Source organism: Pocillopora damicornis, chromosome 14 (genome assembly GCF_964200805.1).
Source record: "Pocillopora damicornis chromosome 14, jaPocDami1.2, whole genome shotgun sequence".
Taxonomy (NCBI): domain Eukaryota; kingdom Metazoa; phylum Cnidaria; class Anthozoa; order Scleractinia; family Pocilloporidae; genus Pocillopora; species Pocillopora damicornis.
This window is the reverse complement of record NC_142683.1, coordinates 6,833,563-6,861,421: the sequence shown is the minus strand read 5'-3', so window position 1 is coordinate 6,861,421 and position 27,859 is coordinate 6,833,563. Positions and strand designations below refer to the sequence as shown.

Sequence of the window (27,859 nt, the reverse complement as noted above, 5' to 3'; positions counted from 1 at the left end):
AATATATATACACACCGATCTGGTCACACGCGCTTGTGATTCTTCTGATAAACTGTACTAAGCTACATGCCTCCTGATGAAAACAGATCTGAGGTCGAAAGAAATACCCTGAAACGAAACTTAAAACCACCTAACGTAACGTTTGATTGTCTGATGTTTACAGACTTGACTTGATGTCATTTCACTGAACTAGCATCGAAGTGGAGTCGATTAAGAATATTTGGAGTAGTCCTACCCGAGCAAAGCGTTAAACAGCCTGGCGTCGAATTGTATTTGCTTGGGAAGGAAACGATTGCGTTTCACTGTGATGGTTTCGCGCTACAGCAAGAAAGGAGAGGGACAAATAGCATGGTGCCTCTGTACCCTACCCATCGTTATATTTCCATTTATTGTTATATTTTGGTTGCATCGTAGTTTCTCAGCCGAAGATTTTCTTCCGCAATCCAGATTTCAAAGCATCACACAGGCACCAACTATAAGAAAAGATTTGAGACTTGCCAAAGAGCAAAATGAATTTTTCGAAACGTTACTAAATATGACAAGGTCTCCGACTCAGCGATCTACGGTACCTCCTGTCGTTCTCGCGATTCACTTGGGAAAGCGAGTTACGCCGGCCGACGCCGACCCGATCGAGTTGCAACGTGAAGAAGAGTCTTCAGATAACGATGGAAAAGTCGTGATTGTAACACCTGGCCCTGACACAGTATTAGCAAGGAAAATAGTCTTCACCCCTAGAGAGGAAGAAATCACAGGTCATGAACTTCTGGCGGCATTTTTTGAGCAAGTTGTTCCAGATAACATGGCAGGGAAACTAAATGTTCATACATGGCAAGGTATTTGCGGCCCGTACGTTGAACAGCTTCGCCATTCTCCGTTATTTCCTCGCTTTCCTTTCGTTAGAAAATTTCTGGATCAATTTAAATCGCATCAGGAGGGCAGCGATTTTGGAGAGAGGATCTTCGGGTTCATTCACCCGGAAAAGCAAGGCTTTCACGAGTTCGCGATCACTTCCGACGATACATCGGAACTGTGGCTTAGCACCGACAGCAATCCGAAAAAGTCCCGACTTATCGCCGCAGTCTATTCGGCAAATGGCGCAGCGTGGACAACACCGTATAATTATAAAAAGTTTCCTATCCAAGTTTCGAGGAAGATTGCTCTGAAGTCTTCCAGAAAATATTACATTGAAGCGCTCCATAAACAATCAAAGGGTCGTAGCCATGTTCAGATATTCTGGAAAGAACCAGATGCAAAAACATTTAAAATTATTCAAGGCAAGTACTTATCTCTGTATGTGGACGATCGAGATATGCACGAAGAAGGGATTGTCGAAGAAATTGATTTTCACAGCTATGCGCCACCGGGAATTCCTAGCCATTCCAAAAGAAAATTAGATCCCAGCGTTGAGAAATTCCTGTATAGATGCTAAAATCATCCTTGGAATAGAATAATGCATGGTTTGTAACGTAAATGAACGTAACCCTCATCCATCGGAACATTCGAGGCACAGTAGCGCCTTGATATAAGAATTTAGATGATCTGCTAGACCATAAGTAAATTTAGAGAGGTTAGTTGTTTGATCTGCAAGGGGGCAACTGTACAGATAACGGTATCATTGATAATTCTGTCTTTTTTTTTTTTTACATGGAGCGGATATATATAGCACCCATTTTCAATGGGTCTGTGTAATAATAGACAAAATATATCGTTAAAATAGAGAGAGAATATTGATGACATACTTACCTCTGGTTCTAGTGTCACATTTTTTGGGTTGGCTTTACCATGTTTCCACGTACTACTTCATCTTTCACTAAAACGGTGCACAGCAACATGAATAAAGTTTGATAATATTTCTGATAAAATGATGCGAGCTTATTCCTCCTGGAAGTGTCAAGTGGCTCTTAAATAAAGTGAGTAAATGAGATAAATCAGGATTTTCTTTTATTTGCCATGACAACTTTGAAATATCAATAAAAATGAAAATCTCATCTATCGGCAGTCCTACGCCTGCGCTCTCCGATAAGCTTAAAATCAGAGCAAGAGCAAAGCACGGCATTACGCTCCTTTAATAGTGACAATGCCTACAGAATGAATTAGAAGAACACAAAAGGTTACTAAATGATTGTAACTACCTTTTTTTTACTGAAAGCTCGAGGGGGTGAAAACGATGAAGGCCAACCGACATCCAGAGAGAGTACATTCTGTCATATGCTGCTAAAAATTTCATGAGAAGAGCAAATGTGCAGTGCTAAACTTCCTACGAACTTGTGCTCGAAGAGACGACGGAAACAATCATATCAAAAATACGTTCAAGCGTTCAAGCTGTACGACTGCGTGAGAGGATGAATCCTCTCTTGTTCAAGCTCATATCTGAAAAAAAAAAACCTATTAAAAACTCGTCGAGGAGAATGTCAATGACATGATAATAACGTAATTTTTCGTCGATGAATACAATAGGGTAGGATTTATAGACTTACCAGCCGGCAACTTAGCTTGACCATGGGTAAAGATTTTCATTGATGTCCCCTTGCAAACTTGAACACAACGCGCCTACAAGTTTCCAAAGGAGATGTTCAGACGGCAAATCCTCATTTAATAATAATTAATTCAAAATTCATAAGATTATGATGAAATTAGTTTTGGTCAGGTAAATAGGCCAGACGTCCACATTCAAAATTTGCCGAGTCGTTTACAAAGCTCAGGATTTGTCTGACTCTGTACAATCAGACAAATTGTCAGAATCTGTAGAGTCAGAAAAGTTGCTGAATTGATAAATTTTGCCATAGTCAATGCAGCAGATTACATCGATACATTTCCTAGCCTTTATACAGACAAGTTTAAATCAGCCTCCAAGAACGATTTAAACAGCCAAGCGGTTTCTTCGATGCGGCGGCAATATTTCTGGTTGGCAGTTTTACTCCGTCACTCAGAAAGAAGGCTTGGCTTTCGACGAAAACAAATGCAAAGACTAAATTAAATGAACGGTGCTTTCCGTAGCGTTTGGAATGGCGTTTGTATCGTTTTCATTCACCTAAAGAAGGCCGTTGGCGTTTCAACAAGTGTGAAGCAACACGACGGCAAGCGTCGGGCATGCGCAAATGGATAGATTTTGGCCGGCTGCGCGCCAATTTCCCGCGCTAAACATTGAAGGAAAACATCAGAAACAACCCCTGTCTCCCCTGTCACGGAAATTGCACAAAGAAAGATTGTAACGTTCACAGAAATCTGTAAAAGGAAACAGAAGTAAGTAAAATAAACTCGAATATAAAGCTTAGTTATTTACGGGTATCTTGTTGATCTACCATTTTTGTTTGAGCTTTATCAAATAAATTATGTTATAAAAAACTGTGACTTTAAATTTCTAGCTTCTCTGTATGCTCTTCAGTAAGTCTTGTAAGGAAACTCGGAATTAAAAGCCACTTACATACCAATGCCGGTGCTACTTATATGCCAATGTGCACTCTGTAGTTCAATTTTTTAAATAACTTCTGACTGATCATTTCATATGTTTTAAGCCATTTGATTCTCAGTAGCAGAAATGATCAAACCTTGATTTCAACTGAACTTTAGTGGCCAATTTGCATACGAACAAATGGGCTAGGAACACCTGCTTGAGACACGGAAGAAAGTCCTTGGCTGAGAAGAGCTGGAAACAAATGGTAAGTGAGGACTGACGGGCTCTGGGAACGAATGTACTTAACTTAGGCTGCACGTCTCGGTAGTTTCTATCCGTTTTTAAGACAGATTCAATGGTTTAGACTTTCCAAAGACCTCGCTAAGACAAATGAAACATTTTGGTAACAGCTGTGTTCTAAATTTCGAATGAAAGAAGTAATATTGACGAAAAGTTTGAATGAATTTTCCCGCGCGCAATAGACTAGGCAATTGACGCATAAGCAAACGCGGGTATCCGCTGAGTGGACGACCATGCTTTGTAACAGTGAATCGGCGAAATAAGCCCTACAATTGGCCTTTTTCAGATTGACAAAAGTTTTCCTCTATAGCAGTGACATGCTTGGTTAAAAAAGAGGAAATATAGCTTTATGTGATCGTGCATAGATCACAACTTAAAGTTATGTTGGGATTCAAGCCACAGAAACAAATCGTTTACAATCGTCTTTTACCGTACAAGGATAAGCTTGACGAAGAGTCTAATAAGTTCCTATCAGAAATTAAATACAGTCTTGGACGAGCTGTGGTTTTTAAAGAGACCAGCCCTGGAATTCTATACTGGAGCAATAGACTGACAAAGTAAGTTGCTGGTTTTAACTTAAAATAAGTCAAATTTGGGCCGTCAATTCAAAGTGTAAACGTGTGGAATTGATGATCGCCGATGTTGTAAGCTATTGAACCCGGTGACTAATGCTCAGATCAAGTCTGACTTCCGTCGGAGAAGACTCCCCGGTTTTTTTTCAGATATTAGGATTTCATGTATATAATTTGATTTTTAATTGGGAAATGAACTTGAATTTAAATTTTCAATTATACCAAATAGTTTCCTTGGAAGTTTGTAGACAACAGACTTCTTCCCCAACATACATTCATGGTAAATCACTTGAAATAATGTGCTCGGTACAAGGTGAAGATCACCTGTATAATTGTATTAAAAGAGGTCATTTAAATTATGTTCCTTTGATTGGGACAGCTTGATAAATTTGATACACCAGATAGGATATAGGCCCAGATTTTAAAGGTGCACAGCGCAAGTTGTGTTCATTTTAAGAACTGACTTGTTTTGACCACGATCAATTTGTAAACAAACACAATTTTTAATGCTTTCTACAGTACAGTGTGCATTGTACATTTATGTGATCATGTAGTGAGCAGTTGACCATCATCACCAAAAACTTGCGTCAATGGGGAATTAGATGTACTAAGAACACATTTCAGACACAGAAAATGCCCTGAGTCATAAATGATTGGTCAGCATTTTTTTAGCAGGGTCATTCACAGTTTTCTGTGACTTAGCAAACATATAATTCTGAAAGTGGGCATCATTACAAAACTGACTTCACAAAAATTGAATTGAAAATTGCAGAATGCATGCTGAAAATTCACAGAGAATTGAACTGACTTTTCATTTTAAAACTCTTGGTTAAGAAAAGTTGTTAACATGTCTAAATATGTCCTATTGGCTCAATGGATAGCACTTCTCCTCTTAACCCTTTGCACCCTAAAATCAGTATGGATATTCTTCCTACTGCTCTTCATATATTTTCAAAGGTGTTGGCAAGGAGAATTTGTTCACCAATCAAATGCTTCTTTCTTTGGTGATCATTTCCCTCATTCTCATGACCTTAACATGTCTTTCAGGGGTGGTATTACAGGGAGAAGTTTGATTTTAGTCACTCTTAAGGTTTAAAAGGTTAAGCAAGAGGTTAAGGCATCAAGTAGGAAAATTATATTTTTTATTTTTTTCTATTGTTTTCCCTTGTTTATTCACTCTCTTCTTGAGAAGCATGTGTTTTTCTCTTTTGGCCCAGATTGTCACCAGTTATTGGGCAGTAATCAGCCTTTAAGAAGCAAATTACCAAAGCTCAGAATTTATCTTTATTTTTCTTTTGTTTGGGAAAAAAAAGAGGAGGCTTTTACTCTTCCAGCCAACAGTTCATTCATATTGTGTCTTTCGGCATCAAATATTTAAACATAGGGTCAATGAGGTTGCAATGTTGCAGCACAGAAGGCTTATTGATACATACATGGGAGATGTCTTTTGGCCATTGAGCGAGTGCTTTATATGTTAAGTTAAGCATGCAGTCCCAATTTTAGCCTACTTTTCATCCATCAATACATACATACGTAACTGTATTTCTGTCTGAATTTCAGAGTAGCTTGGTGGTGCTAATTTCTCCAAAAAAACAAAAAAAAAATCAATACAATTTTCTGATCTCAATTTTCAGCTGTTATTTAAATACAGATTATTTTGTTGCAGTCTGTTGCAATTTTTGACCAATTCTCAACTATCAGTGAATCGTGCAAAAGCCTAATTTGCTAGTCAGCAACCAAAACTTTAACAGTAATGGAAGCAAGGAGTGATACAACAATTGAGTGATGGATGGAAGGAGTGAATTTTGGGTCACAGCAACAACTCTGAAATGGCTTAAAGCCATTTTCCAAGTTAAATAATTGAACCATGAAACAAAATTTAACCCTTAAACCCTTGCAAGTGACTAACACTTATTTCTACCAATAGTATAACCCCTGCATCACACAGTAAGGTCATGGGAATCACCAACTAAATATTCTCTTGATTGATAAACAAATTCTCCTCATTAGCATCTTAGGAAATGTATAGTAAATAGTATGGAGAATATGTATACTGATATTAGGGTGTAAAGGGTTAAGCTAAAGCTTGTACAGTAAACTCAGTATACGTGATTGTTTACATAATAAGCTCAGTTATGCACGTATTCTGATTGGTTCTCACTTATGATCTATTGGAGGACAGATGTATAGATGACATCATCATTAAAACTTTTTTAATTCTTTATTATATTAAAAAAATAGATTCCAAGTTGCTGTACGTCTGTTGAGTAATAGATCACAGAGGACGTCAAAATGTGGTAAGAACATCAGTGACTCAATCAGCTGTGCCATGTGTGCCACTTTTTTGTTCTTACCACATTTTGACACCCTCTGTGATCTATTACTGAACAGATGCTCAGTAAATTGGAATCTATAATTATGTTAAACAGTGTATTCCAGACAGTCTGTTAACATGCATGATACAATGGTTGCAATCTTTAAAGTACTGTCTATGATTTGTTTGTTTGTTTTTATTTCTTTTCCAGTTACATAAAGCTATATGGAAGGAAGTTTTCAAAAGAAGATCATCTCCATTTTATACACATCTTTTTTGAGTTGGTAACAGCTCCTAATCTTGATCCACAATATGTGATTGCATTTGGCCATGTGTTGATCCTTCTGCTCAAGTAAGTAGAATATTTCTGGTTAGATCATTTTCTACTGAGTACTGAAAAAAATTATGGGCTGTCAGCTACTCTACACACAACCCTGGATACATGCACCTACTAATTGATCCAACTGTTCACTTTCCATTTCATTTGTCAAAGATACAGTTACTGTGCTGCTCCTGTGTACTGCAGTGTATCTAACATACTTACTATACATGCAATTCCCATGTATTATAGGCATGCAACTTTATCACTCTTGGTCATACCATGCATAAGTGTACAGTATACAGTATTATTAGACCTCAGCAGTCTCTCAACTGTTGTTATTTCAATCTCCTTCTGGAGGACAATGTGCAAAGTACCCTTTTATTCTCTTTTTATGGCAACTAAGGTACTAATATATTACTAAATTCATTACCAATGTACCAATAGTCTACAGAATTTCTTTGAAAGACATTTCAGGTAGAGCCTTTGGTCTAGCAATGGAAGTCTCCTTTCTCTATAAGCAACTGCCAGTGGTGCAGTACTGAGTGATCTCACCAATGTGTATATGTTTGTTGAAGGCAATACAACTTTTTCTTTACATTACATTTTTTGTTCTAGGAAGAGGGGATTAATTTCCAGAGATGACCTTGTTTTGCCATGGAGACCTCTTCGTGATCTTGTGGATTTCACATTTTATTCCAAATTTGAAGTGCATGGACTGAAGAAACATCCTTTGTAAGTTGATTAATTTTTTTTTTATATCATGCCGAATTAAATGAAATTAAACTTCATCAAAGTGAACCATTAAAACCTCAATGGGCCTTTCCAGTCAACTCTTTTTGTCATAAGTACAAGTTCATATCCATGTGTCACAGCTGACATCTTAGAATTCTCAAGCAGTATGGAGCACTTCCTTTGGCATTTCTTTTTTTTTCTTGTATTCCTCCAACCACCCCATCCCACCCTTTTTTCCTTCCACTGATCTACAAATGCGGTAAGTGACATGTTGACCAGTGCCTTGTGTAGGTGCTCATGGCTGATTTGCAAGAATTTGTTTGAAGTATTTCCCACTGACTCTTTCAAGCAAGATAACAGACCAGGCTGGACCCAGCACCTCCCATTCCAAACTTCCTTTTCACAATTGTGTTCCCTCCATGCTACATGTAGTAAGACTATAACAGAAAAGGAACACACACATACATGTACACACAATCATATCCAGTCGAGCTGAAAAATCCTCCATGTTGTGCAGTGTTACAGGTCATTTCTCCAATTTTTCACCCTTTTGTCTATTTTAAGACTCATGATATTCTGCCTCAAATCCCCCATCAACTGTTGTTTTGTGTGGGTACCCAAAGCTGATTGGCAAGAATTTGCTCAAAGTACATGTATACCCCTACCAATGTATCTTGTACAGTGTACATCTGATTGCTGGCTCGTGATTGAAACAGAAAAAGTTTAATTGGACATTTTAGGCATGTACATGAACATTGTTCATCTGTATGCACCTCCAATATTTGCATATTGTTATAATTAAATTGTGTAGAACACAATTTTGCACTTTTTTGCATAAAATTTTTGTCCAATCAGGTTATTCTAGTTTATGATGTTTCGGAAAAATTACGATACTACACGAGATGAATTGTCAAATGGGGAACACAGATCGTTTCTTACTTTAGTTACTCAGTGATCTGTAGAACTTGTGTGTGTCACGTTATGAACCTAGCAGTGGCTTAGCTTACCTTAGTGTTATCTGAAGCACAGTGATAGAGCATCATAGCACAGGAACAGAAGGTCCGAGGTTTGATTCTGGGCAGGGGACTCAAAAATTTTCTTTTACACACACACTCAAGAAAAGTTGAATAACATCTTTCTGTAAGCCATAGATTCCTTTGAATCCAGGACCAAAAAGTGATGGTTTTGTTATTTGTGCATAACCCTGTTAAACTTCCTTTTTGTCTTATAGGAAGCTTGAAGAGACAGTGAAACATATTGTGTATATGTCCAGAGTGTAAGTACTAAGAGCCAGTCATGCACTGATTTTTAACAACTGGGTGGTTTCTTGATAAGTGATCCTTTCCTTTCTTTTCATGAACTTTACATCTGATTCAAGATTGATACTGAAAGGAGAAAACAGAAACCAGTCACTGCAAGGGGTTATGAAAATTCTTAATGGATAGTTAACATGAGGCTCTGATGTAACCCCTGCCCCAAGAAAAGAACTACATTTATTACTGTAATTCCCAAAAGTGGTGATAGACGAGAGACCCCGCATGTCACAACTTCACATTTATTTGATCTCACTCACAAAATAGGAAATCCCAGCCATGACTTAGTTTACACAATTTTCCAGTTTTGTAAACCTTTGATTTCAAATAGGAAATTTCAGTAACGGACTTGGAACTACATGAATATTATTGAGTCTACATTTGTCAGGTGGCTGGGGGGAGGGGGGAAGGGGGGGGGGACATGGGCCAATGTGCCCTTTTCCAGACAATAATTCAACTTTGCCTTTTCTTTGTTACTTTCAGGTACTTTTCAGAAGACTCCACACAGGAAATGTTGGATGAGTGGCGTCCTTTACTCTGTCCTTTTGATGTCAAGTTTGCCAAAGCAATGTTCTACTTTTCCTTATTCTTACCTACCACCCTCCCTCCAGAAAAATATGACAAGGGTTACAAGTATGTTCTGTTGTATACCGTCATTATTTAATACTCTGTGAGATTAAAAATACTTTGTGCAAAGAACACTCTTGGTGACATGCTGCGAAGTTGGAATCTGCATGATTTTAGTTAAAATAGTTTTGTATATGCCTTTTGTGTTTATCGGTTTATTTAGCTCATTTATTCATTTGTGGATATCACTCTTGTACTTGTTATTTATGTAGGAATCAGGTTATTAGAACCTTAAGTCTTCAGTAGTAACACGTCTCCACTCTACAATGTGTTCCACTTTAAATTTATCTGTGGTAAATGTACCCTGTGCACATTATTTACTGAAATATATCAATATACAATGTACCTATGGTAGTGAAGTAATGAACTGATTTTTTTCTTCTTTTCCTTTTTTTCTTTTTTTGTTTTCCTTGTTTTGTATTGTTTTGCTGGTTTTTCGGTTGCTAGCTTTCCCACTGTTACAAGTAATTCATCTTTACGTGTACATCTACCTAGGAAAGATATTGTTTAAGATGAGCAAAGAAGGAATTTTATATTAACTTAAAGATGAATAATGAGTTAAGATTACAGAGATAATTAGATGGAGAACACACAAGGCTGCACACTGCACATGTATCTTGTGCAAATACCCCGATATGCTGCAGAGCATTAGTATGGTAACTAATAGCCTGACTAGCCAAAGGGTAGATTAACTGCTGTAATGAGTTTTGTAAAGCTTGAAACATTACCTTTTATTTACAATTTCTAGATATAAGTAATGTTTGGAATTTTTTTCTAGGTTATGGTTTGCGGAGCTTTTGGGAATTTGGCAAGCTTGTACAGGTGGCTCAAGATGGGAAGAGGTACAGTGTACAGTACACCATGTAAAATGTTCCTCAGCACCAGGGCTTGTAAAAAATTTGAAAGTAGAAGTACATAAGATGGCCAAGTTATAGCTACTATTCAGTTTAAGTGCCCCAGATGCTCCACAATGTTCACATGAACCTTCAAACAAAATTCTGAATACAGAATCAGTTCACATGCTTAAACCAGTCATTAGTAAATTAGGCATTCAATTCCACTCAATTACTGGAAAGTGGCTGCTGTAAGAATTTCTTTGGTGGTTTTTCAGTGCTGATTTTTCATCAGCACTTATTAATTATGAAAGTGGCTGGACTTGCCGTGCCAGTGACTTTTGCAGGCGGCAGGCTCTGATAGACAGTTGTGCCAACACCAGGCATAGTCTGATGAATATTTGTGAGTACAAATGTACCCTTTCATTTCATTTTTTTCTCAGGACTGCTTGAAGTTGTTTGCCAGGCTTGCAAAAGACAATGTGGGATTTATAGATTGGAGTCCATACCTTGCCACTGTAAGTGAAATAGACCTGTTTTTCTTTGAACAATTGGAAACTTCAGCATCCACCCCTCCCTGGCAACCTGGGGTAGTTGACCATGTTCCAGGCCTGGGGTTGGGAATTTGAACTTTGCCTGGGTGGGGTGGGGATTTCAAACTGGACCTGTCAAGTCTTTCCAGCAGAATAAGTGTGTTTTATTTTCAAAAATATGGGTGTGGAAAGGTCTACTAGGATATTAAGATCACCACTGCCTTGTACAAAAACAAATTGCGATCAAATGCTGCACTTTGGTGAGGCGTTTGATTATTGTTTTGGTCCTGGTAGGTGGGAATTTGAATGAACCAATCTTTAAAAGTTCAAATGTCCTGGGGGTTGCCTGGGAGGGGTGGATGTGGAAGCTTTACATTGATCAATGCATTAATCCTTGGATTAGAGTTTGAGGTTCTTGATTCAAATGTAGGACAGGACATGGGATGCTTACTCATGTACTCATGAGTTGCATCTATGCAAAATAGGGGATTGAGGGGGTGAGGGGGGTTTTACTTTGCCCTTTTTCAAATGTAGAACGAATGTACTAAGTTAAGACAGGGGGTTTTAATTTGTGAGCACCTGCATGCAATTCAGGGGAGCTATGGGGAGGGGGTTTTACAGTACAAACCTGAGGTTTCTTCAATTCCTTTGCTCTAAAGCCTGTTTGGGATAATTATATCTATTCTCTTCAGAGCACTTAATTACAACATTGAAGAAAAAAAATTGCACTGACTTTTCCTCTAAAGCTTTCAGATCTGAAATAAAATTTTGCACTAATCCTGGGTTATCTCAACCCAGCTTTGAACAACCCAGCCTTGTGCTGTAGGCTTTTTCTTTGATGTATATACCCTTTGCCACTTCTGACGTAAACCTTCATAATAAGTTATCTAAGGTTAAAAGACTCAATTTGCTCATTGCACAGCTGTGCATTGTTCAAAATCTTGTTTCTACTCATATTTTTCTGTCTTTTGTAGGTGTTTACACGGGTATTGAGAAATTTTCATCTTCCTGTGGGTGGAAATTCTCCAGCTAGCAGCCTCAAAGATTATTCAAGCATTATAAGTTCATTTGTAGTGTGGATCATCAATTCTATGGTATGTCTTTCATATGATAATTATTAAAAAAGTTAAGGAGTGTAGAAGTTTGAAAGGTTTATTAACAGTCAAGAGAAGGAAAACGAAGAGACTCTGATGTATGGTACCAGAAACGATTCACTATAGAGGTGCCGAGACCAGCTAACAAAACATGTTCTAAACAATTTGGGTCGATCGCTCAGATGAGAAAAGTCTCTCATTTGAAATCTGTGAGCTGAATTATTGGTGTTAAAAACTTCCTTACAGAAAATTACGCCTTGAATTTTTTGACAGTCTTTCTAAATGCAAAGTTGATGGTTAGACTCTAATGCTGCATGTAATATGATATGAAGTTTCTCTCAACGAAGTCAGTTCGACTTGATCACCGCTCGTTTTAGGTGTTTGCGTATCTCGCAGATATGGAACGGCAAGAGAGAAAAAAAGAGAGACAAGAGATACAGGCGTTTCTTCGTTTGATAATTCAAGCAAAGATCGATTCTTTTTTCAGTTTTTTTTTTTTCAGATTTTATCTGGCGGTCGTTAATTGGCAAGTTTTGTCGAAATTTTAGTCGCAAAATATATTTTTACTTGCAATGGCTTGGGCGCATCTTAGGCCCCGTTAGTAGTTTTTTGATTTGCTATTTCCTTTACTTATGCGCCATATGCGCATGGCGCACAGCCTTCCCAATCCCTGTGTGATTACTGTGTTGATGTTATTTTCAACAATTATTACTTTTGTCCCACAGGGCAGCTCCAGTACAACTCAAGACCATCTCTGTAAACTGTTCAAAGCACTTGAATCATTTTATCATCCTTCCAACAGTGGACGCTACTCGGTAACTCCAAATGAAATAAAACCCTGCCACATTAGGGAGTGGTTATTCACTTGCACAATGCACTCTTGTCTACAGCTGTAATTGCAATGCATATGTAATGCAAGTTTTGGTATCAGCATTCAGGGCTCCTTTTTTCAAATAAGGGATAAGATAGTAGGTGTTCATTTTGACAGGACAAAGGGGATGGGTGGTGGGGGCAGCTTACGGTCGTATTTCATGTTTCCTTAATTGTGGCCAGTACAAATGTGCTGCATTATATTTCGTAGTTTGTAACTCTGCACAAAAACCACAACCCAAATAACTTACAGTGTATTCTCCTAACTATTGGCATTACGGTTGGTACTCATGAGTTATTTCGAAGCTTAACATGTTCAAAAACTCATACAAACGTGAGCGCTTAATTGTGTAGACAAACGTATGTGAAAGTGGTCAGTTATTTCAGTATTTGTCCAGAAAAATGAAGGAACGAGTATGGGCATCAATTCAAGGTGGTTTGCTCTTCAAAATTTTTTGTCTGAGAGGAAGATCAGCCACAGGAAAGGAGCACCTACGGAAGGGAGGCAACAATTCAAGGATTTCTGGCACTTAACAGCAATTTTAATTTAAAACGTTTGTACATGAGCACTTTTACATGTTGTTAAAAGTATTCTGTTTATTTGTGTCCTTTCTTTTACAGGGGAAGCTTCAGAGATTTCTCTACAACTTGCCTAAAGAAATGATTAAAAGGCTTCACAGGTTTGATTTTACCAAGATTATTACATACATGTGTAATAAATACTGTAGGAATTGGCTGAAGTCCGTTGCTAGCAGTAAACTGCCCTGGAAGTTTGTGAAATGTGTGGTATACCCTGTGTTTTACCAGCAAAACAATTAAGGTTACTCCATGCCATTTCATGCTTTAGTAACGTGAGGGCTCGATGGGCCAGCTAACTTGTTTACAGACCATAGCCCACCAATATCCCAGATTGTTTCTACAGTCACATATGGTGCTTTCATGGGTGCCTTCACTTGTAGTATAAACATGCCCATACATGTATACACAGCACATGATGATTGATAAGTTTCCTATTGTTTTACACTGTATCTGTTCTTCTTACAGAGAGAGATTTCCAAAGAACACCTGGGTGACTCCCATACCACAAGAGGCCAAGCTGACAGATGCAGAACTCACTGCATTTGTTGAATGCCTTAAACCTGCTGTCATGTTGGCTGTGTTTCACAAGAGTGGAAGCTTTGATGCGGCTGGAGCACTGCAAAACTTGGCATTAATCAAACCTGATATTGTTCTTCCAACTTTACTGGATAAGTAAGGTTCACGGCAGTTACTTTTCCTTTTTGATATGTTCCTTTCCCACACAAAGAAAATCTAAACATGGCAGAAGGCCATTTTGCAAGTTAGTTATGATTACAGCTAGATATCACATTTTTTATGACAGTCGACTCTCGCCCTGTAGACACTTCTCTATTAAGGACAGCCCGCCATTGCGGACAAAAGCCAGCCCCCGGCGAACGTATAAAGAAATGACTGGAACAAACTTCCTTTATCAGGGACTCTCGCTATTACGGAAATGCGGACACTTACATGCCCCCTGCGCGACACTTCACTTGTTCTTTTCTCTCGCTATAGTGGACACTTCGTCCAAAATCCTGACTCACATGGTATAAAGCCACATGTTGACGAAAATCAAGAAACCATCCTTCAATTGGGTGCGAACAGGAGAATTTTCCTCCTCGCGGCCGGATCTTTTTCGGTTCATGAGACCACATTAGAAACTTTATGTTTGCGTATTTACATATGATTTCATATGTTTAGAGACAAAACATTTTTTTTCTATCGTATCCTGCTATTACAGACTCTCGCAATTACGGCCATTAAATCTCCACCTGAGGGTGTCCGCAATGATAGGAGTCGACTGTATTCCCAGCACGAATAATTGAAATTACAATTAAATCAATTTGGCGTACAGTACACATGTACTTATGCTTTATACACTGCTCAGTAGTGTATTTTTAAGAACTTTTGCTCAAATACTTTCCAACGACAGGCTCTAAATAGCATTTGATACAATTGTCGTAGGGAACGAATTTTTACCTAAAGCAATTCAACATGGTAGAAGGTTACCATATGATAGCATCAGAAATTGTCGGTATCATGTATTTAACTCTTCGGGATGACTAGTGCAAGATGAAAACTCTCTTTTCTTCTCTTCTCTACCACCTTTTCTTACATTCTTGTTGTCGGCTCGTTTTACTTCACTTGTCATTTGATATATGGCATCAAGGAGACGTGCTCATGGCAAACACAATGCGATATTTCCTTGGCCAAAGAGAAAGCTGTTTTTCAAATTTGTTTCCAACACTTTTGCCCTTCAATCTACAACCATGAAAGAATTCAATTAACTTCTACACTGTATATCTTTCCTTCCTGTTATAGGTTGTATGTTGCCCTTGCCACCCTTACTGAGCCCCATCAGTTGACAGCAACTTTAAACTGTGTCACGTCTGTAGCCAGGGCACTTGTCAGGCCTGATGAGTCTTATCCTGCAGGTCGACATCATGTTCTACCATTGCTACAGCTTGTTTTACCAGGGATTGATCCAAATGACTTCAGAAAGGCTCTAGTGAGTTTATATTCCGTGAACAATGTAGTTTATGCTTTCAGGTCTATCTCCGTCAGGTGCGCTTAAGTTTGTGTCGGCCATGTGATATTTTTAAGTTTAGGTCACAATGTAGCTAAGGTGTTTTGCTTTTCATTCCACAGGGAACATTTATGTTTATATCTACTGTTGTCTGTCTCGTTCCTGTGGTTGATTGTTCAGAAGCTGTGGGAATCGTAGAAATGACAGAGGTTAGTTACTATAATTGTGTTACACGTACTTGTTCACGTAAAGCCCTCTTTGTCTTTATTAGAAGAATAGATATCCACTTTTCCCCAGGACTTGTTCTGTAAATCAGGAATTTTTATTGGACGTTTGTGTACAAAATCGTGGACAGAAATGCTATTTAACTTCATAACATAGTTAATGTCGTAATGGTTTGGTTTCTGAACTAACTATTTTCTCTGAGATCCTCGTCCATTAAATATTTAACCACAAGTGGAAGTACTGTCGCAAGCTGACTGGCCAATTTGTCGGTAAGAGAACAGACAACACTGCTTACGTCAACGTGTCACGCAATGGTCACGCACCGAAAGAATCGTTTTATTTGACGTCGATATTATGGTTAATACAAAGCGACGGTGGTCTGTGCTCTAATCGACAGCGATATTCATCATCACACTGGTCAAAATTTGTAGCGGACAGACCGCGCTAAACCACTGTCGATTTGTTAAATTAATGTTGGTTTTTGATTAGAGTGGGTTCGGCGTATGGGGTTATGGATGTACTCGAAAAGTTTGGAGAGCAGCCGAGAGCTGCTGACGCAACCACAGCTGTGCATATTACATGTACAGGTATTATTTGAATTTTATTATCATGATGATAACGATTTCGATTTTTTTGTCTTTTTTATGCAGGATGAGAAGGAGTTGTGCCTTGCCACGGCTCAGTTTGAAGACTTTGTATTACAGTTCATGGATAGGTGAGTGACCCTTTTTTTTTTAAAATTTCATCAGTAATTCAATACATGTACATGCAAGTCCCTATTGGGTATTAAATAGTTTTTCTCAAGTGAAGGTGGCTAGTGGTGTATATTCACCGAGCTGCGAAGTGGCGAGGTAAATATCCCTAATCCACCGCTAGCAACACGGAGGTGAATAGTTATTTAGTATAGACCATAAAACCAAAACGATGATTTTATATCATTTATACTTGCAACGATTACAATATTTTCGGGCGCAAATCCCGCGAGCGTTGCTATGGTTATGATTACTAGCAAAATAGATTCGTGCGGATTTTTTTTTCTTTTTTGCTCAAAGGGCTTCAACGTGCAGAAGCAATCTCGTGAACAGTTTCAAAACTGTACGCTAGGTTGGGCAAAGCAGAGAAAGCAATTCTTGTGAGTTGGCTGTGCATCTTTGCTCTGATACATCATGGGTATTGTCCATGATGCTGGCAGCATTTAGTTCATTGATCAACAAATTTTATCTGATCTTCTTCAGATGTTTTTCGATGATCGATAACTCGTCATTTGAGGCCACATCCGAACTGGACAGCACAACGATGAAAGCAGATCAGCGGCATTCGCTGGAGGGTATGATGGGAATGGGTGTAGCGTCGACGTTTCATGCCATTCTCATGCAGAGCTCCCCCAAGATTTTTCAGGTAAAGTTTTATCCTTCATTCGTGTGTCTGTTCGCAACTTCGCTCGCTCGTTCTTTTTTTTTTCTTTTTTTTCCCCGTTGACCCACTCGCAGGTTTTTTCTTTTTTTGCGCCATACAATCACTTTTTTTTTGTTCGTCCATTAACTAGTTGTATCGTTTGTGTAATTTTTCTTTATCTTTTTTCATATTTTCCATTGATGCCATCTTCCTTTTAATATTTTGATTTCGTATTTGTTTGTTTATCTCCTGTAAAAAGTGTGCCATAGTTTTTCGTTCGTAAGTCACTGACTGTAATGAGTAAACATTATATTATTACCTTGCTGCTCATTTTCGCAATCCACCAGGCACAAATTGAACCGTGCTTTCGCAAGAAGCAGTTACTGTGCATGAGGTTCATTAAAGTTTTGTTAAGCGGCTGCCGATGATGTAATAGGCGGCAGTGCCCGAAAAGGCGCTGCAAGTCGAAACCCAAACAGGAGAGCCTGCTCGCAAGCTAAACAGATAGCAGTGATAGGTGTTGTATATGTAGGTGGTGTTAAACCGCTCGTAAGTGGCTTTATTGAAATCTTTAAGTATTTCCACGCAAGACTTATTGATTTCGACAAATAGGTACATGTGTGATGGTCTTCTTGCATGTTTTTTAGAGTGCCTTGGAGAAGTTGTTTGCCTTCTGTGGAAATAAAGTACTGGAAACGAAAGTAGCTGGAAAGATGGCCTCAGACATGTGCCGTGCGGCTGCCAGGGTCAGTATATAAAGGCATAGTCTAATAGAGTCCAACGTGATATTGAAGTAAACGGGGATTGTATTGAGTTTGTTTCACTACGCCCAGTGATTGGTGAATGTCAACTTGGTCGCACACTTTTCCCGCGCTTTTGGCCGTTTCTACTTTTGCATGTTCTGATTGGCCCCTTTTGATATTTACGTATAACTTGGTTCTGATTAGCTGTTCGAAAGTGTTCTAACTGTCCATTTACAGCTTGCATTAGGAATTGCTTGACACGCAGTAAGTTTTGCAAAAATAACCTTTTCTTAGAATAAGGTTCTATTTTTTGCAATTTCTTCAGATGTAAAACGTTTGTATGCATGGCTTAAAGATTGCTTGTAAAATAACGTTTACGTGTAGGTATAACTTCTCAAACTAACCCCGGCAGAGTAACAGGATTTTCTCTTACTCATGAAAATTATCATTTCGGTTAATTTAGTCAGGCAAATTAGTTGGTGAAGTCTGTATTTGATGCAATGTATTTTTCTCAATTTATAGACAAATTCCAACGCTACTCTAAAGATGTTTGTGCCTCACTGTTGTTCTATTATAGAACACTTGACCTCAGGTTAGACAATGTACATACAAAATAAAGGTTTTGGTTATGGCAATGTCAACGATTACCTGCCTCACCAAAGTTGTTGTTCTATTATAGAACACTTGACCTCAGGTTAGACAATGTACATACAAAATAAAGGTTTTGGTTATGGCAATGTAAACGATTACCTGCCTCGCCAAAGTTGTTTCTTTTTATTTATTTATCTATTTATTTACTCAGCTATTTACCTACATACTTATCTGATTATTTATTATTAGTATATGTATTTATCTATTCCATTTTTGTGCGGAAACAAACGTAAACTTCGCTCAACCGACCATCCCTCCACTTTCGTGAAATTGATAGATTCCCACATCGCTTGGTTAGATCGTTTTGTGTTTTTGCGGCCATTTTGTAAATACTATAATCTCACTGTGATTGGCAATTTTTTTCTTTGAAAATTGTCAAGTGGAAGGCGTGGCAGACGAAGAAGAAGTTGATGATCAGCTTTTGTGGAATCTTCAACTTTTATCCGAGGTGAATATCAGTTTGTCTGTGCGTCATTTTGTTTCTGTGGAAGGTTAAGCTTAAATCGATGCCTACAATCATTTTAGAAAATAGTTTTATGTGTAGCAAAGTTTTCCTCAAAAATTTCTCAATTTATTTCAGAGGAAAGACGTGGAAACGAGAAAGCCTGGCGAGATTTTACCCAAGCAGCGGTCTGCTACTTGGGTAAAATCTCGCCACTCTGTTACCCACTGCTAAATGAGGAATGAACCCAGATGTTGATAACAAGGCAAATTGTGGTGGGGTTCTTGTTGCCCCTGGAGTAGTTTGATCAAAAATGTGTATAGAATTGAGTGCTTTGAAAGTACACTGTCTCTTTTCAAGAATACCGTACTTCCTCAAATATACGCCCGGGCGCTTATCTAAAATCTCGTTTAAAAGGGGGGGGGGGCGCTTATTAGAAGGAGGGCTCTTAATCTGGGGGCTGTTTGACGGAGATACAATTAACTGGCACGAATTAGTATTTTGCTTCCCTGATTCCGCTGTAATCGAAGCTTAAAAAAGCTTTGAATAAAGTGCCGATAGCAACAGCCTCTTCTTCTTTTTTTTTTTTGTATGTCTACTATTTAAGTAAATGAGGGAGGCGGGGGGATGGGGGAAGGGCGTTTATTCGAGGAGGGTCTTTGGTCTTTGGCTAAAGGGGTGGTCGCTTATTCATGGAAGAGAAGTTATTGGAGCGTGGGCCCTTATTTGAGGAAATATGGTACATCTCAGACGAACTGTCCCCTTAGCAAGTCTCTCGTTTTGTCACACAATGCGCTTTCTCCGCCGGAAGAAGTCGCTACGAAATCGAACTACGCTAAAAAAAGACCGTCCGCTTAAATACAATGTTGTTCTGTGTGTGCTTTTATTATACTTTGGTTATGTTTGTTTGTTTGTTTTTCTTTTCTAGCGTTAAAACAAGTAATTAGTACTGTAGTATTTCATATTTTCACGCTAATTGTTTTTCTTCAGGTCGTTCGCTCCAGCGGAGCTTTGGAGTACAAAGACAAACTCATTACTGCTATAAAGGGTACGATTCATCTCAAGTGCAAAGAAGCAGCCACTTTAGGAGCCACAGTGAGTGGATTTTATATGATTATCAAGTATAACGACTCAAATTAATGTATCATGGTTTTATTCGTTTTTGCGTAATGGAACTGTGTTCATTTTTTTGTAGCTTCTGGAGCATCTCTTGCGGCCACTGGCTAAGATTTACCCTATGGAGTGGAGAAGCGTATTGGTTGATTTTGGCACGCCACCGTCAGAACATCTCTTTATTAGGGTGAGTGTTTTTTTTCGTCATCTCCGTCGGAGGAGCACTGGAAAATCATCTGAGATATAGAACTTTTCAGAGACGTTTGAGGATAAAAGAGGTTACTGGCACACCCTCTGTATTTTGTAAAAAAGACGTGTGTGAGTGTTATACAAAGTGGATTGTCCCTGCAGTTGCGCAAGCACTTTTTTCTGAGTGGTTCTAAAAGCATGATATGGAAAACAGCAAAACTTGAAATTCTTATCATATACTTTCACTAACACTTGAGTGAGCATATTTGCCATAGCGATAAATTAGAGGTTTTTTTGGAGTATTTTTATTGCTCCTAGATGCGATGGTTGTCTATCACAAGTTATCCGTCGGTAATTTTGTCAGGCTTCCCTAAAGTTCGCTTCTACCCTGCGGGGTGGAGAGTGACACTTTTGAGCGTAACGTGTCTCGCCAATAACACAACACAGTGACCCGTCCACTCTTGGAACCAGACCTCTTGACTCAGACCTCTTGACCCAAAGTTATGAGCACTAACCGTTAGCGACCACCTCCTCCACGAACTCACCATTTGGTAATATGAGTATTAACTATCGCCTACACTGTTCAATATGTTTAGGACTGGGGAAAGCCTGGAGATCTATCCAACTTGAATATTCAGTGGCACATACCCACGAAAGAGGAAAAGCTTTTGGCAAAGGAGCTGTTGGACACTTTTCTACAGCCTGAGCTGACAAGACTGGAAAACTTCCTGGATGGATCGGTAACACTCTCGAGGTACACACTTTTTTTGCACACGAACATCAATTTCGTAGGTACCTTGACTCGGCTTTTTGTTTGAAGTAGAGGTTCTGCTCTAACTATCGTTGTACGAGCGCGCGCTGGATATGAGATGGTAGATAGTCGTGCCTCGTTGGTCATACATGTAGTTATCTCATATCTATCGAGCACTAGTGGAAAAAGTGTTTGACTAAAAAATCTTTAAAGAAATATCTAAAAATCTGCTACACACGTCACAAAAAATGCTTGGTTTATTGCCATGTTTGTGATCCATGATACAAGAGCACAGGTACCATGGCCTCGGAACCAATTGAACCTTGAAATCGCAACATATCATGGCTCCTTTTGAAAGTTATTTGTATCACATTACTTCTTTTCACAAGTACGTTACATTGACGAAGGAATCGTTTATTATTGACCACTCAAAATTCACTTTACAGCAGTACAACCTCTATCTTTTCCTGCAGAGTGTTTAAACTAATCTGTAATTTTATTCTTCAGAGAGGAGCTTCAACAGTGTTTGAATTTAATCTTTGGCTGTCTGTCTGGTGCGGCCATTCTTTTACCGGATTGGCAGAGACCTCCACTTGAAAACATGTAAGGGCTGGTTTGAAATTTTGCAATGATGTCAGTTGTTGACTTTGTCAAGAAGGACTCTTAATTGTTTACTTTTAATCTCATTTTACAGAGGTCTGAAGACTCTCGTAAGTCGTGGACGATTTCAGAATACTGTCTCTATGGATCCAGGTATTAGACTTGGTAGCACATTGCTTTTTACTGCCTAGTGAAGCTCATCTAAGCCCAAAATTCTAAAGCTCTTTCATCCTTTTCTCAGATGTGTCCATGGGAGAAGACAATTCACGAGCAAGGATAGCGGAGTTGATCCACAAACTGTTAGGTAATCCAGCCACAGATGCATACATTGCTGCTGTAATACTCTACAGCTTGAGGTGTGCTTTATTCACATATAATCCGGAAATGCGTATAGTGAAATACGCGCATGAGTGAGCGAGGGGGTGAATAAGCGAGCGTGGGAGTGACCGTGCGAGCGTGGGAGTGACCGTGCGAACGTGGGAGTGACTGTGCGAGCGAGCAAACGCGCACGCAAGTGAATGGATAGTTTGTCTTAGGGATAAGACAATTTTTTAATCGTCTTTGTTTTATCAGCTCATCTTCTTTGCCACCACGAGGATCACACCAAGGCGCTTTTGATTATTGTCAAGGTAATAAACAATTTTCAAATCGATTTTTAATTATTTTCGTCGCTAGTTGTGCCTCTTTATATAGTTCAGGCGGTTCTAGTCATCATTCCTTTCACCTTTGGCAGATCTACGATCTTCTAATGCTACATGTGGGAGGCCAAAGGGAAGAGTTTGATAGCAGGTGAAGCTTTTCATCCTTTTTTTGTAACCCATCATTTGTGTAATCCATCTATATTTACATTCTCTCTGACGATGGGCTAACGCTCGAGACGTCAGCTTCGAAACTCTTTTACGGTGGCCAATTTACGTTATCAACTCAGTTGATAACACTAAATTACCCTGTTATACTCTCCCACCGACACAGTGCCACAGTTTCTCTAGAACCTTACCCCCTTTATCCATCTACATTTAGTTCGTTTCGAATAGTTTTTCATGCTGTGTCGCTGAAAGTACGGTTCCAGTCAAAGATTAGATGACAGTCCCCAAAAATTGATCAGACAATCAATACTGGAGAATTTTTGTCGGCCCGTCAAAAGAAAACTTTTGAGTCAGTTCTTGGGAAGTTCGACAGAAGAATGCAAATTCTCTTCCTTTCCAATGATACCCGACGAAAAGCAGGGGGTAACCTGTTATTAATTAGCATGCTACCGAGGGCAGCAGCCAAAACAAAAACCAAAATGATTTGTTCAACCAATAACTCGAAAAACAGAGTTTTCATACATGCACTAGGTGAACATGGGTTACAAACTCACCTGAACTATTCCATGTTATAGCAACTTAAATGTAATCGCTTTTCTTTTCTTTAGATGGCGAAGTGCGAGTGCCGTTAAAAAAGCCATGGAAGACAAGGTATCGACCGTGTCTATAGTCTACAATCCCTAAGTCTTTTCCTCCTGTTTTCGAAACCTACGACGCTTGTTAGAATGATAGTCAGGCGCACTTTCTATTGAGTGTCGAAAGTGATTCGGAATTTCTTAAGTATTGTTTTACCTCCCACGGTTGCGAGTCCAGCTAACACAGGCCACTTTTCCAACCGATCAGATTCAAAACTAAAAAACCAACCTTGACTTATTGACTCCATTTACTCGCGCTCCAGGCGGTTGACTTGTTTTTACTTTAATTCTCGTTATGATAATTTTCCTTTGATGTCAGTATTTGTTGTGATGTCTTTGGTTTCTGGTTTACGACGCTCGATCTAGACCCCCTCTCGATTTAAGTTTGTTAGTCTTGTGGGAATAATGTTACCCGCACCTCGTATATTATTCCAATCTTTTGATGGCGAACTAAAAGACGCCTCGTATTGATTTCATGCGGGCAGAATTCTTCACAAACCGTTCGTTAATTCTTCTTCAAATTTTTAAAGCGGAAATGATCTTTAAAACAACTCGATGTCCATGTAGCATTTGCCTCTCCACGTTGTGTCACGCTATATGCATAATTTAAAAATATATCACTTGTAAGTGAATTATGTAGAAGTGTATTGTATTTAGGGGCAGACTACGATTTTTAAAGAGGGGAAAAAAATTTTGAGAAAAACTGTTTGCAAAAGAAAATAAAAATGCAAAACGAAGCCCAAAAGTTGTCAGCAGAATGAAACAACCAAATTAAATTATTCTCATACAAAACGTCATGACAATTTTTTTTCTTAAACAGATATTTATCCCTCTTCCTCTTAAAAAAACAGTTTTGTTCCAATTTTAAAGCAAAGTTGGTAGTTTTGGTAGCACTAACCTTTTCCCTTCGTAAGCATTGGTAAAAAAGTGGTACTATACTTAAGTGTTTTTAACTTAAAACGCGTTCTACGTACAGCTTGCAGGGAAAAAGAAACACGTCAGACCACTGCTTATTGAACGAGTTCAGTTACAACACGAGGTACGCTCAAATAACCGTCATGGCACACCTACAGTTTATCGTATTCTTTTTCCAAATAATGTAATAACCCATTCGGCAAAGCTTTAACGTGTTTCAGAGTTGTTTTGTGAAACACAGTTTAATTTTTTTTCTTTGAAGGAAATTCTTACTTAAACCTCTGACTTAAATTGTAGTGCATTGGAAATGTAAGTTAGCAAGTACTTGAATCCTATGGAAAAATAAAGTTTTTCAGTTCTCTGTTTATGATTTTCATTCTGTAAACACCAGTTTAACAAAACATGTTTTGCTGGTGTGAATAGGGTATAGCGACTGGCACAGTGTAATACACGGAATGAATCAGATGTTAAATAGTATCTTCTCATCAATATCCTTTCTCTTTAACATCTTTTCTCGAAAGAGGCGCATCTTAGACCGGATTTCAACGCAGTTAACAACACTACATAAAGTTTTATTGGACGATTTGTTTAAACTTGCAACAACAGTGTACACAGAGGTGAGTCTTCGTTGTTTTTATATTTTTATTACATCCGTTACGAAATCTCTTGTGATCCTTGTTATCTGATTGGCTCTCATTCGCGAATTGCACCATTCTTTACTCTAAATCAGTAAGCGAAGACTGAAATCGCATCTTTTTCCAGCCAATGAGGAAGCTTTACTTATATACAACTGCCAATTGCTTGTTGAAAGAAACCAATCGAAGTGCAGGAAAATGAAAAAACAACTTTTGCAACTTTATGCAAACCAGCTTATTAGTGGATCAGCGAAACTTTTGTTCGGACTAAATCCTGTATCTGAGCGACTGTATTTTACGATTTCAAAATGGTTCTAATAAAGTGGTTATTGAACTGAGTTGAGTGAAATTTGGTTTGAAATCGTACTTGTGACTGCAAATCACGGATATGATTTCAGTCCAAATTGCACTCCACTCAGGTCAATTTCCATCATTTATATTTTAATTTAACTTTATTTAATTTTTTTTTCATATGACTTATAATGATTGATAAAAAGGTTAATAAACTCATAAAATAATCACGCTATTAATATTAATACTAATAATGTCGGTTAAACCTCCAACACATCAATTAATGATTACCTCCAACAAAATTAAATTATTTTTCCCATACTTTTTTCTTACCTCGTTTCCTCAATTTCTATTTATTTGTTTATTTATTTATTTATTTTTTGCGCTCTGCATTAGTTTTTCATAGTTGTCCATGTCTAACGAAATATCTCATAGAAACATCTATGAAAGTGTCACAGGTTTGGCGTATGATTTTACTCTCTCATGAAAAGAAAACGGGAAAATCAAGTTGAGACGTGGCACATCTCTGATCATTTTCACTTTGACGCTCGTAAAGCGCGTCACATTTTACCTGTAAGACATATTATGGAGCAGTGTCGGCGGTATCTGGTGCGTTCTTGAGAACCATATTTTCACATTTTTTTCGGCAGGTTCGTATCAAAGCTCAAAGAGTCTTGTCTTCTTGTATCGATGTGTTTGATAACTTCGCCCGCACTTTGGTTCCACCAACACTCTCCAAGCTTCAGAACAATCCAGATGTCTCTCATGAAGAATTCAAGGTTTGTTGCCCTTTTATAGTGGGCTACAATTGTAGTTTGAGCCGGAAGTTTTTACAATTTTCACACGTTTTGCGACTTTCTAGCAATTTTCCCATGCAGTGGTTTGAGACCAGACACTACCTCAAGTGACTGTTACAGGAATGTTATCTGAATGAATGTTCTTTCCTATTTGAATTAGGTAGCGCCCATGCCTAGGAACATTTCATTAACAGCATCTTTTTTCCTTCCTCCTTTTTTCTTTTTATGGATTTATGAATGTGCTTTTTCATTTATTTCAGCTTTTTACGCTCTTCATCAAGAGAGTTTTGAAAATTAATGTCCGTTTCTTTGTCAGTTTTAATTTGATTATTCCATGGCTATATTGTTGGTGGTGTCATCGTGTAAATTTGTAACTCACTCAAGGCCTCCTGAGGCCCCTGGAAAACGTCCATGTTTCCCTTAGACAGGGAAACAAGCTCTCCTGGGACCCGTTTCTCGAAAGTCCCGGTAACTTATCGGGCCTGAAGTCATATTTTAAAATCAAAAGTTACAGAAAAGAGAAGCAGGCTCTGACACCCTAACCATTCCATTTTGTTTCTTTAACAGCTAATTTCATTTTATCATTCTCAACATTTTTAATACCCCCATGTTCAGTGAAAACATAACAGCTTTACGGGCCCGTTAAATTAACGGAACCTTTGAGAAACGGGGCCCTGTGTGGCTACCGTCTTACGGCCCCTTCACCCAAGAAAGGGGTCCTTTCCAAGGCATAGCCGCCTGTTATTACACAATCGGCAGCCGCATTGGGGGAAAGGTACTCAAAACCTCGCCTTACGTCGTGAATGCGTCTCATGTATCCTCTGACCGTTTTGTTTTAGGGTGCGCTCTATGTGTTGCTGAATAACCGCATGTTGTTCCTGATAGTGCACTACTGGGAGGTCATGGTGGACGTCTGGCCAGTTATTATTCAGGTAGTTACAGAATTTGAAGTAGGCCATGTTCAGTTTTTGCTCATTGTTGTTGTTGTTGTTGTTTTTTTTTTTGTATCATTTTGTTTAAATGGCTGTAAATGTATGAAACCCATATTTAGGAAATATGGAAATTTATGTCGTGATAATGAACTTTCCTGATAGGCTGACCATTCTGAGAAACCTTCAATTATAACTCTGATTACAATGCTGGCTGAGAAAATGGTGAAGAAATACGACACAGTGGCTATCAGCAGAATGGTAGGATCCAATTCATAATGATATTCTTTCTTTCTTAAGTTCATTGGTTTCTTCATTTTATCTTTTCTTTTAATATGTTTTTCGTTCTCGTGTCTTTAAAGAACAAAAAAGTTACAAATGATCTTAAAACCAGACTTTTTCCCTCCCATTCTCAAATTTTCTCTCATTTAAATTTTTTCAAGTAAGCCGAGTGATTGCAGGGCCGGAAGGCTTTTTTCTGACCGGCTCCCGTCAACCTCTCCGGTCCTACGCACGTCAGCTTTCACTGTCGTCAGTTTTGTATGGGCTTGCATGAGCGGGGCCGTACCAGTCGTATGATAATCCCAATTAATGTGAAATAAAAAGTGATAAGTAGAAAGGAAAACATAAGTTTGTAATATTGTTTGAGTTGACATCAGATAAGCAATGTATGAAATATTGTGCAGAGAAATGAGATCTTGATCTTGGTGGTTAATGGGTTAATTCCTGTCGTTCTTTGTCATCCTTAACCATCTTGGGTGCTTTGGTGGCTTACTTTTACCGCTTTGGGTTTTGGCAACTCAAAACCACAAAACCTTCGCCAAAGAATTAGGCCGTTGACTTGTTTGGAAACGTTTTCGAAAACTTCAATTCAATTTGAGGCGAGATCGGCCATTAGAATGCTAGAATGGTTTACGTCGTAATTTCGTAACCGCGCCAGTATTTGTATCTACCTACAGTACGTACAATTGTTGTTTTTGATCTCTAATTCACCTCCAGGTGACCGATGCTGCAGTTGAGCAAGCTAAGCGACTTTTAAATTCCACTGAACCGACCCCTCAAAGTCATCTGAAGGCTCTCCCAGGTCCGACAGAGACAGCTCTACCAACCGAATTAGAACTAAAAGAGAGCGAGGAGGCCTGGAACACAACGCGAGAGAGTAATTTAAGGTAGCTAGAAACACCATGACAACAACCATGATCATTCCGATCACAAGGAACAGCTATCAATTCCATCTACTTTCTGTCATCTTTG

At 38.6% G+C, this 27,859-nt stretch overlaps 2 protein-coding genes across 2 annotated transcripts in view; both read left to right on the top strand.

The window, feature by feature from the left end:
• Nucleotides 1-1,928, top strand: LOC149034216 (N-acetyl-beta-glucosaminyl-glycoprotein 4-beta-N-acetylgalactosaminyltransferase 1-like). The gene has a single exon (XM_089194502.1). It carries the CDS (start codon nucleotides 308-310, stop codon nucleotides 1,427-1,429), a length of 1,122 nt encoding a protein of 373 aa, XP_089050628.1. The 5' UTR covers nucleotides 1-307; the 3' UTR covers nucleotides 1,430-1,928.
• A 1,805-nt stretch (nucleotides 1,929-3,733) lies between these two features.
• The window catches only part of LOC113671081 (proteasome activator complex subunit 4), a 36,307-nt gene continuing 12,181 nt past the window's right edge, over nucleotides 3,734-27,859 (top strand). Inside the window, exons 1-33 of the mRNA XM_089194476.1 lie at nucleotides 3,734-4,251; nucleotides 6,792-6,932; nucleotides 7,518-7,634; nucleotides 8,866-8,910; nucleotides 9,431-9,580; nucleotides 10,353-10,416; nucleotides 10,851-10,925; nucleotides 11,915-12,034; nucleotides 12,760-12,849; nucleotides 13,526-13,584; nucleotides 13,949-14,155; nucleotides 15,284-15,470; nucleotides 15,611-15,697; nucleotides 16,364-16,428; nucleotides 16,949-17,111; nucleotides 17,756-17,854; nucleotides 18,374-18,443; nucleotides 18,883-18,950; nucleotides 19,935-20,039; nucleotides 20,140-20,244; nucleotides 20,843-21,000; nucleotides 21,505-21,600; nucleotides 21,692-21,750; nucleotides 21,839-21,901; nucleotides 22,171-22,226; nucleotides 22,331-22,386; nucleotides 23,012-23,054; nucleotides 24,015-24,077; nucleotides 24,475-24,570; nucleotides 25,530-25,658; nucleotides 26,516-26,608; nucleotides 26,771-26,866; nucleotides 27,605-27,774. Coding sequence (XP_089050602.1) covers nucleotides 4,076-4,251; nucleotides 6,792-6,932; nucleotides 7,518-7,634; nucleotides 8,866-8,910; nucleotides 9,431-9,580; nucleotides 10,353-10,416; nucleotides 10,851-10,925; nucleotides 11,915-12,034; nucleotides 12,760-12,849; nucleotides 13,526-13,584; nucleotides 13,949-14,155; nucleotides 15,284-15,470; nucleotides 15,611-15,697; nucleotides 16,364-16,428; nucleotides 16,949-17,111; nucleotides 17,756-17,854; nucleotides 18,374-18,443; nucleotides 18,883-18,950; nucleotides 19,935-20,039; nucleotides 20,140-20,244; nucleotides 20,843-21,000; nucleotides 21,505-21,600; nucleotides 21,692-21,750; nucleotides 21,839-21,901; nucleotides 22,171-22,226; nucleotides 22,331-22,386; nucleotides 23,012-23,054; nucleotides 24,015-24,077; nucleotides 24,475-24,570; nucleotides 25,530-25,658; nucleotides 26,516-26,608; nucleotides 26,771-26,866; nucleotides 27,605-27,774 — 3,371 coding nt within the window. The 5' untranslated portion in view covers nucleotides 3,734-4,075. The remainder of the gene's footprint in view (nucleotides 4,252-6,791; nucleotides 6,933-7,517; nucleotides 7,635-8,865; nucleotides 8,911-9,430; nucleotides 9,581-10,352; nucleotides 10,417-10,850; nucleotides 10,926-11,914; nucleotides 12,035-12,759; nucleotides 12,850-13,525; nucleotides 13,585-13,948; nucleotides 14,156-15,283; nucleotides 15,471-15,610; nucleotides 15,698-16,363; nucleotides 16,429-16,948; nucleotides 17,112-17,755; nucleotides 17,855-18,373; nucleotides 18,444-18,882; nucleotides 18,951-19,934; nucleotides 20,040-20,139; nucleotides 20,245-20,842; nucleotides 21,001-21,504; nucleotides 21,601-21,691; nucleotides 21,751-21,838; nucleotides 21,902-22,170; nucleotides 22,227-22,330; nucleotides 22,387-23,011; nucleotides 23,055-24,014; nucleotides 24,078-24,474; nucleotides 24,571-25,529; nucleotides 25,659-26,515; nucleotides 26,609-26,770; nucleotides 26,867-27,604; nucleotides 27,775-27,859) is intronic.

Coding starts and splice junctions, on each gene's coding strand:
- LOC149034216 (XM_089194502.1), top strand. CDS start 308: ATGGTTTCGCGCTACAGCAAGAAAGGAGAGGGACAAATAGCATGGTGC.